This window comes from Anarrhichthys ocellatus, unplaced genomic scaffold, assembly GCF_004355925.1.
Source record: "Anarrhichthys ocellatus isolate YVR2014 unplaced genomic scaffold, GSC_Weel_1.0 scaffold81, whole genome shotgun sequence".
Taxonomy (NCBI): Eukaryota; Metazoa; Chordata; class Actinopteri; order Perciformes; family Anarhichadidae; genus Anarrhichthys; species Anarrhichthys ocellatus.
In genome coordinates, this window is record NW_022280111.1 from 360,402 (window position 1) to 369,946 (window position 9,545).

General features: G+C 40.6%; 1 protein-coding gene across 1 annotated transcript; it reads left to right on the top strand.

The window, feature by feature from the left end:
* Positions 1 to 387: 387 nt before the first annotated feature.
* Positions 388 to 9,243, top strand: ttk (ttk protein kinase). The gene is made up of 25 exons (XM_031874498.1): positions 388 to 434; positions 1,059 to 1,146; positions 1,235 to 1,457; positions 1,604 to 1,710; positions 1,801 to 1,944; positions 2,071 to 2,185; positions 2,275 to 2,356; positions 2,516 to 2,637; positions 2,911 to 2,992; positions 3,101 to 3,209; positions 3,325 to 3,547; positions 4,065 to 4,171; positions 4,445 to 4,600; positions 4,696 to 4,868; positions 5,095 to 5,234; positions 5,334 to 5,460; positions 5,797 to 5,889; positions 6,001 to 6,158; positions 6,285 to 6,436; positions 6,577 to 6,701; positions 6,867 to 6,941; positions 7,035 to 7,211; positions 8,041 to 8,137; positions 8,243 to 8,328; positions 8,414 to 9,243. The coding sequence occupies exons 2-25, from the start codon at positions 1,059 to 1,061 to the stop codon at positions 8,492 to 8,494; spliced, it is 3,042 nt and encodes a 1,013-aa protein (XP_031730358.1). The 5' UTR covers positions 388 to 434; the 3' UTR covers positions 8,495 to 9,243.
* Positions 9,244 to 9,545: the final 302 nt, after the last annotated feature.

Below are 9,545 nucleotides of genomic sequence, written 5' to 3' on the forward strand. Positions count from 1 at the left end.
AAAAATACATATAAATAAAGTTATCATTATTATTGTCACTGTCACACTGATATTATTATTATTATTGTTATTATTATTATTTTATTAAGGGAGGTTCATGAAAAACAGTCACTGCTGTCATTTTTCTATCGAAAATAATTAACTTTACTGATAGAAATACAAAACCTGAAGAATGAAAATAAACCATAATGTAACTCTAAATATATATAATGCATTATGATAATGAATTGTAAACTATGTATTACACATATTAACATGAATGAGTCGTGGCTGAGGGTAAACGCTAGTTTGTAAACACAACCAACGCTGTCGTCACCACACACTATCCAATCAGCACGCGACTGGGACGGAAGTGGCATATTTGAAAACTGGCAGTTGAAGGCGAGCCTTTTTTCGTGCTCCAGTGAAACAGGATTAATAACATCGCAAACAAGGTGAGGTGTTTTTCAATAATAACATTCCTTTAATATGAATGAATATGTCTTTATACGTGTTTCTCTATACTTCTTGAGTTTGCGTAGCCCATAGCGGAACTAAGTCGCTACCTACTAACACGCTAATCGTTAACAAAAGCGTTAACAACATGTAGCTAGCTAGCTAACTGAGCTAACTCCGATTGTAAACACGAAAGAGTAAATTCCTTTGTAAATCTAGGACGATGTCCAATAATCTGTCTTGCATAAATCAGTGGAACTCTTCCTTGCTTCGCAGCGATTATAAATACAAGGTATTTAAAGAAAGTTAGCTAGTTAATACGTCCATAAAACTGCACGTCATGGTGGTAACGTGCAATTTATTTATTTTAGTTATCGTAACGTTAGTCGGTTAAACCACATCCTGGCTGATATGTTAAATGTCACTTATAATGTTACCGGTTTAGCAGAGTGTCTTGTAGGAGTAAGTCCTATTTAAAAAGTCTAAAATCGTGTCATCAAATCACTAATGCACTTTGTCATACCAAGTAAGGAATCATTAAATCGTCATTCTCTAAACGTGCTTTCTGTTAATGACAGCATGCATATCTGGGCTAATGTTACGTGTCTGCTTCTCAATTTCAGATGGAAGAAGAGGAGCATACAGACAGGAAGCAGCGGTTTGCCATGCTTTTTCAAAAGATCAACAACATTACAAAGGATCTCCATAAAGGTAATGACCCAGTAGTGAGCTCCATATGCAGCGGTATCCATATGTACATACTTCATAAAATCATAATAACACCTTGTACTTCTTACAGATGACACGGACAATATTAAACAGGTTATCGGCTCAAACTCCCCTGAGTCGTGCCTCTCATATTTGACGGACCTGGAGAAGAAAGAGGACCCTCAATTGGATCGTAACCACCTCACCAGACTTATTGACTTTTATACCAGAGTATTCTCCAATATGCCGCTGGGAAAACACTGTCAGAATGAGAGCTATGCCCGGCTGTTGGTCAGATTTGCAGAGCTAAAAGCGTGAGTAACCAAGTTATTACTTTAATATACAATACCTTTATCCTTCTACTTTTTAATTCTGTATTCATTGGTAGATTGATTAGGCTGGATTAAATATATAATTTTGAAAGTTGGGCATTTAGTCTATTTTTCCTGTTTTTTATTAGAATTCAAGATGTCAATGAGGCAGAAGCCAACTTCAACGTGGCGAGGTCTCACAGCCAGAACTTTGCATTTGTTCACATTGCACATGCACAGTTTGAACATTCTCAAGGTAGGTTTGTTTGTTGGTCTTGTGCATAGAAGCACATTCTCATGACACGTTATCTGGGGTAATTCAGTGTCTGCTGTATCATCTGACCAGGCAACACAAAGAGAGGCATTTACATATTGCATAATGCTATTGAGCTGGGTGCCAAACCAAAGGAGCTGCTGGAGGCTGTCTTGCAGAGCATGCAGACGGGGAAACAACTATTATTCTGTTCAGAGGATAAGGAAAATGTACTACGTGAGTTTTTTTATTTATTCCATGGAATTACATTGATCGCTTGACGTTACATTGCAATATTATCAAATACATATTAACTTCTCATTGTCTGATTTTTCTCATTTTGCCGTGTTTTCTTCCTGCCAGAGTTGTCGAACAGTAATGTGCACGGTTCTGTCAAAAAGGGCTCGGTATTCCAAAAAGTATGCCGAACATCGGACGGCACAGGCGAGTTGCAGCTCTCCAGTAATTTTGGTTCAGGGTAAGAATAAAACACCACTTTCCAGCATTTAATAAGACCTCAGTTTGATTTAGGAAGTATTCCATCTTATGTCGATCTCTGCCCTGCAGGACGGAATCCCTCGGTGGATCATCAGATGACCAACTGTCAGGCTGGAGGTCTGGATCTCATTGCAAGAGAGTAGTTGGCATGGTGAGAGTTACAGTTCATCCTACTTGTGTTCTTACACATGCTTTTTTTTCTCTGTGTGATCCTTTTTACCATGTCTTTTTCCTTACAAAGATCGTATGACATTCATTACAAAATCACCCTTGAAGTTTTAAAGTTGTATGCTCTACTTTTGTACTGCAGCCAGGGAGAGTTCCCATAGTACCTTTCTCTATCCCCGAAAAGGATGATGATGATGACGACGACATCATCAATGAGAAGCCCTCAAAGAGAAATAATGCATCAATCCACACCAGCATGTCCAGGTAACTCTTTATAGCAACATCTATTTACAAATGTGTTTGATTTTATTATGTCTTGAGGAATACTGCATGAAAACAGTTTTGTCGGAAAAATAAGTCTGGTTGTATATGAGAAAGATATTGATCATTGTAGATAGCAATAGATGGATATACCTGTCACTTCCCATGTTCACTTTGGATGCAAATTCTTAAATATTTCAACACAAATGTGTAATAATCATTCATTTCAAGTGTTGTATGTGTTATTGATACTTCATTTCTTTCATTTTGTCTCAGGCAAACATGTGGTTCGAACGTGAACCCGCTATTTGGGCTATCATCTTCAAAGATAAAAGATGTCGATCGTTTATACTATCGAGTGAGTAAAAAAAAAACCGAGCTTTGGGTCGAGCAATATCCGAATCATTACAACATTGAGTTAAAGGAAGAAGTGTTAAATCGCTCTCTTATATCGCTGTGTTCTCAGCCACCAGCTGTCAGTCCCGAGTATTGCCCTTGGGAGGACCAGGCAGCGGTGGACTCCACCACCACACTCCTCCACACACACGACACAAGGGACGCCCCGAGAGTGGAAGGTACTGCACTGCTTGTTGAGTTGCCGATGAAAACGTTCAGAGCCGTGGGAGCAATGTGCATTTAGTGTTTTGACCGTTTCGATGACATTTAGTTTTCCCCCCGCCCCCCTGGCAGATGTGACGTTCATCTTCGACCAGGTCGTCAATTCACATTCCCCCGAGTCGTGTTGGACGTATCTGATGGACCTGGAGAAGAGAGGCAGCCCTCACACAGACATCTACCTCCTGAATAAGCTCAAGGACTGTTACTCTAAAATCTTCTCCAGGCTGCCGATAAGACAGTTCAGCAAAAACGCCAGCTACGCCAGAATACTGGTCAGATACGCAGAACTCAAGGGGTGAGAAGAAAAAAAACACGAAGATTGTGATCAGTTTCACAGCATTTTATCTGTCGATGTGTGTAATCATGATCACTTCAAAATGCACGGTAAAACATATTTTTCAGTGTTTCACTTGAAGCTCAGACTCTACTTTTAATTATGTATCTAAGTTGTCTCACTGTTCAAGATTTTGGCAAACCTTTATTTCTGATCATTCAGACAGGACACTGTGAATTATGTTAATGGGGATTTTGTCATACTGTACAGCAATTCAATGCTCCCAGCCCAAAGCGTGGTGTGGTGTTGGTGATATAGAATGAATAAACTGGGGCCCCTGTAAGACATTTATTAAATGTGACCATATATCATGTCTCGTGTGTAGAAGCCTGTGTGTCTGGATGTGTCTGTTCTCGCTCTGTAGGTTAAAATCAGTGCATACAGCACTTTAACCCTCTCAAAATAGTGTTTATTCTAACATCTTTTTCAACCGCTTTGTAAAGTATAACCACATTTCTGTCTTTTTTTTCTTTTGCAGGATTGAAGACCCAGATGAAGCCCAGGACCACTTCATAGTTGCAAGATCCAACTGTAAAGCCTTTGCCTTTGTCCACGTAGCACATGCCCAGTTTGAGCTTTCTCAAGGTACAATGGCTTTGTGTTTTAGTTTCCATAAATCTCATCTGACACGGACCAAATGCACAGATTAACGCAGTTATGAGTACACGTTTAATGGAATACATGCAGGTTTACATTTAACAACATTCATATGATGAACTTTTAAATGAACTGACTTGTACAGATGTGTGCCAGTGTCCTAATACTCTTACCAGCTCTGGCTTTATTTATAGAGAGGTTGACTAGACAAGTGTTGATTTTACTGAAATTAAAAAATGTTTTTCCTCCTTTCCTTTTAAGGTAATGTGATCAAAGCAACTTCAATTCTGCACAAAGCCCAGGCGTTAAATGCCAGGCCAGCGGAGCTCCTGGAGTTGGCCATACGTAACCTGAAAGCTGGGGAGAAACAGCTCGTGCCCCCCAGGGAGGAGGAGGAGGAGGAGGAACATCCTGCAGGTAGAGATTAACTGAGGAGAGTTGTTAAAGTTAACACTGAGTTGGAGATGGTTTGTAACCGAAATGGTTTTCATTTCTACTCTCTTTTCTTGTAGATTTGCAAACATTTGCTGCGGTAAGTGCGTCTACTTGTGGGAGAAACCAGGAACTTCATCTTCCTGGTCGGGTCCCTGTGAACCGGTCAGCGGAACAGCCGAAAGCTGCCAGCAAGGAGCCTTCATCCGAGTGGAAGATGCCAACTCTCATCAACCGGCACGTTTCTCCAGAGGTCTGCTGACATTCGTTACTGCTGTTTTCTGTGCAATGCATTTAGAGCAAATGTGTAAGATGTTTCATAAACTGCTCTTTCTTACTGTTGGGGACTAATAACTACTTTCCCTTATTTGTCAGTGTTTTCTCCAAGCTTGCTGTCTCCATTCCACTTTTTAATCAACTGTAGTCTCATAAACATACCCTAGTGCTGATCAAATCATTCCAAATTATTTTCCTCCTAGGACAAACGAACTACACCTCCTGACCCCAGACCCGTTCCCCGTATGCGTGAGTCCCTCCCCACTCCATCCCTTCATCTTCCTTCAAGAACGAACCCACAGACAGTCTGTCAGACACCGAACGGCTACAGGAACCCTAGCAGGTATCTTTAAAAGACATTTCTTGTTTCTTTATGTGCTGCTTTCTATCATTATAAAATGTGCCCAATAACACCTACTTCCACCCCCCCCCCCCCCCCCAGCTTTATTACTCCCGTCTTAAAGCGAGGCCCTGGGGTGTCTTCCTCTGCAGTGGCAGCGCACAGAACCGGACCCGTTCAGCAGCCGTGCACACCGCTAAACCAAACGCCATGCTTCCAGACTCCACAGGTACAACATCTTCATGTCCTACTTTTACTCTTATCTTGGATACTAAATAGATTTTTAGACTCCGAGGACATACTGCATGTGTCCACAACGTTTTCCGTGACACCAAACACCTGTCGTAACTCATAAGGCCACAATAACTAACTCAGCAATCGGAAAGCTTTTTTTTTGTGATGCTTTTTACTGTTCATACAGCAGAGATGAACTGCATGACGCATCTGTTCATGTAAAGATTAACATAGCTCGTCTTGCAGTATGAAACGCAGAAATGCCGTCGCAAGGAATCATTTAAAACTGTAACGTCATGATGTAATGACTTTTGCTTGAATTCAATTTTAGGCGTCTCTCTCTGCGTTGTCAAACGAAACCATCACCATCAAAGGCAAGCAGTTCTTCATACTCAAGATGATTGGACGTGGTGGATCTAGTAAGGTAAAAAAAACATTAGTGGGAAATTCCTATTATGTTACAGCGATCGTCGGCTTTGCTCTTGCTGCCGTTTGCGCCTCTAATCAGTGAGCATTGTTTTTCTGCTCGTTCCAGGTCTACCAGGTCCTCGATCACAAAAAGCAGCTGTTTGCTGTGAAATACGTCGACCTCGAGGAGGCCGACGCTCAGACAATAGAGAGCTACAAAAACGAGATTGAACATCTGAACCGCTTGCAGCAGTACAGCGATCAAATCATCAAGCTCTATGACTAGTAAGCACATGTCCAAAACCAATGTGTCGATGCATTGACGAGGAGTCACCTTTAAGTTACATTTGTATACAAAATACAGAAATCTAATGGGTCGAATAACCATGACGGATGTTTATGCGTTTGCAGTGAAATAACCAACAGCTCCATCTACATGCGGATGGAGTGTGGAAACTTGGATCTGAACACTTGGTTGCGAAACCGCAAGACTGTGAATCCGCTGGAGCGGAAGTTCTACTGGAAGAACATGCTGGAGGCCGTCCACACCATCCACAAACACGGTCCGCCTTCCTCCAGAGCTCTCACTACTCTCCCCCTCAATCTCAGCGTCGTTTACTGAATGGCACGTGAAGATGAGCTTCATTTCTAACAATTCCAAATATACTAAATGTCCTCTTCTGTCTTTTTTTTTTTTATGCAGGAATTGTCCACAGTGACCTGAAGCCGGCAAATTTTGTCATTGTGAATGCGTCGCTGAAGTTGATTGACTTTGGCATCGCCAACAGAATCCAGCCGGATGTTACGAGCATTATGAAGGACTCACAGGTAAGAGTTATGTCATATATACATGCGTAGTCTCTTGCATGTTGTGTTGACATGCAGCACTCGTGATTAGATTGGTATGAAAACACATAATCGGGCTGTATTGGATCTATACTCCGGGTGGAAAGGTCTCCACCCGTGTAACGCGTGGTTGTTTGTCAAACACAGGTCGGGACCTTGAACTACATGCCCCCTGAAGCCATCAAAGACACCTCATCCCAGGCAGGAAAAGCCCGCTCAAAGGTACCAAGCTCAGTCGATTAAACATTCGGAGCGATCCTTTCTGATTGCAGCGCTGTTGTGAAAACTTTTTTTTCTTCTTTGTTTCTCTCAAAGATCAGTCCCAAGGGTGACGTGTGGTCCCTTGGGTGCATCCTGTACTGCATGACTTACGGGAAAACTCCATTCCAAGGCATCACCAATCAGATTGCCAAGCTGCACGCCATCATCGACCGGTCTCATAGGATTGAATTTCCCGACATCGCCGAGAAGGATTTGCTGGATGTGTTGAAGGTGAGAGGCCGCGACTGAACTGTATGAGTGTAGAGCGAACACAAGAGATACAAGTTAAGTGTTTAGGCTTTTTGAAGTGATGGGAAACTCGCTCATTGTGTTTCCATAATGGAGGTAACCCTGCTGGGATAAAAGCTGGCATCTTAGTTGGCCTCGTAAAGCACTTTATTGCGCTTCCACTGTAGTGACCATACACTTATGGTAAATAGACTTGTACTTGTTTATCTCTTTTCTAGTCTCTCGACCACTCAAGGTGCTTGAACACTTCATGTCATTCACCCATTCAGTCACTGATGGCAGGCGCTACCATGCAAGGTGCCACCTGCCCATCAGGACTAGCTAACATCCACACATCGTAGGCACAGCTACGGGAGCAATTTGGGCGTCTTGCCCAACGTCTCACCCCTTTTTTTTCGTGTTGTTTCTTACTGTTATGATGTCATCTACTTTGTTCTTATTATAAATGCTTTTATTGTTTCTGTTTTTACCATGTAAAGTGTCTTTGAGTGCCTTTTAAAGTGCTATATAAATAAAATGTATTATGTAGTATACAGTGCCTATAAATGTACGGTGCAGGTTAATATTTACATTTTTTATTAAATTAATATTGTTTATCCCATCAAATACATTAGATTTATCACTTTTACGTCAGAGTGAACTCCTGTTCACGTTCACTGTGTTTGAGTGTTGAAATTTTTTTACATAAGGGTTAAACATGCATTCATGTATGTTACAGGTTGAACTAAAATGTTGATGTCCATAGATTAAAACTGGCTACTGTAGAAGTGATGTGAAATACAAATCGGTTGTTTTTATCTGGTTGTTTCAGAAGTGCTTGGTACGAAACCCCAGAGAGCGAATCTCTATTGCAGAGCTGCTGGAACATTCATACCTGCAGCTGAAGCAACAAGCATCACCTGGACCAGGTATACACACACACACACCCCACACACTCATCAAACTGTATATTTGCCTGCCAACTTTGGTGTTCACCATGTGACACTGACCCGTACTCGACTCGGCTGTTTCAGAGCGTCCGAGTAATCGTGATCTCCAGAAGATCCTGACGGACCTCGCAGCCCTCCAGTCTCCAAACAGCATCGTCCGAGCTGCTAATGTGAGATTTACGAAGGCATAACTTTAGATCTTTGACTCCATCCACAAGTTTCTTAAATAATAACTCTGCTTTCTGCTTTTCACAGAATCTGGCCAAAATGTGCAGCAGCGGCAGGAAGTTGGATGTTGCAGAATGTGCAAAGTCCTCAACCTTTAACCCCTGTTAACCCCTTCAGCACAGCAACAGTACTTTCTGTAAGATGTAGAACTAACAAATCTATGTTTGTACGTTTGTGACTTTGAAACAAAATCATTATATTGCTTCATTTTTACTCCTGTCCTCTCATAATAAATGTAAGCATACAGCATAGTCAAATAGAAGTACTGTATCCTTAGGACTTGTTGATTTATTTGTCTCCACTGAAAATAAGGATGGGTACCTGACACGGTGTGCTATTTTAACACATTTCTTTGTGGTAGAAGAGTTCATTAAGTTGAGTTTATCAAGATAGTCCCTAAATTTAAATACTCAAACACTCCTGGTGAGACAAACGCAATGAGGACATTTTTCCTAATTGTTTTTTTTATTGTCTAACTAAATTGTTGTGTAGTGTTTTGATTTTTTTTCATAATGGTGACGTGAGGTAAATTAAATAGTCGACATTTCTAAATGCAAAACACTTTTTTTTTTTTTTTAAAGTCATGTCTTTTTTTTTTACTTGTTGGCTGGTCTGTGCAAATCTAAATCCAGCACACCAATGAAGAATAGATCTTTATGAAAGGCGATACATTAAGAAAAAGTGCTCGTATTGCAATAAATCTAGGAGAATACTGGTACAGTGAAACACCATGGACATTGTATGAATCTAACCGAATATTCAGCATTCAGAGTTTTTAAGAAAGAAAAAAATAAATGAGATTTCAAATATGATGAAACACCTTTCTATTTTGGAGGTAACTCGCTTTAAATTTCTCCAAAACTGTGTATGAGGAAAATCGACAGTGTTGCAATATATTTTGACTTTAGAGCTTAGTAAAATTACATGAAATTTGACATGATCAGTTTAATCAAAGTCACGTTTGTGTTCACAGAGTTGTTTTTGTTGGCACTGATATTTGTTTTTCCACCGTATTGTGCTGCTGCTTTACCATCTTTCTACCAGTAGATGGCAGTATACGAGTATTTAAACTATAGCTTTAGTCATATTTAATTAGCAAGCTAGTTATACATCATGTATTTACTTTTGCAAATTAACCATAAAATAGATGCAATAAACT

Coding starts and splice junctions, on each gene's coding strand:
- ttk (XM_031874498.1), top strand. CDS start 1,059: ATGGAAGAAGAGGAGCATACAGACAGGAAGCAGCGGTTTGCCATGCTT. Junction 1,458..1,603: donor AGATTTGCAGAGCTAAAAGC/GTGAGTAACCAA, acceptor GTTTTTTATTAG/AATTCAAGATGTCAATGAGG. Junction 1,711..1,800: donor ACAGTTTGAACATTCTCAAG/GTAGGTTTGTTT, acceptor TCATCTGACCAG/GCAACACAAAGAGAGGCATT.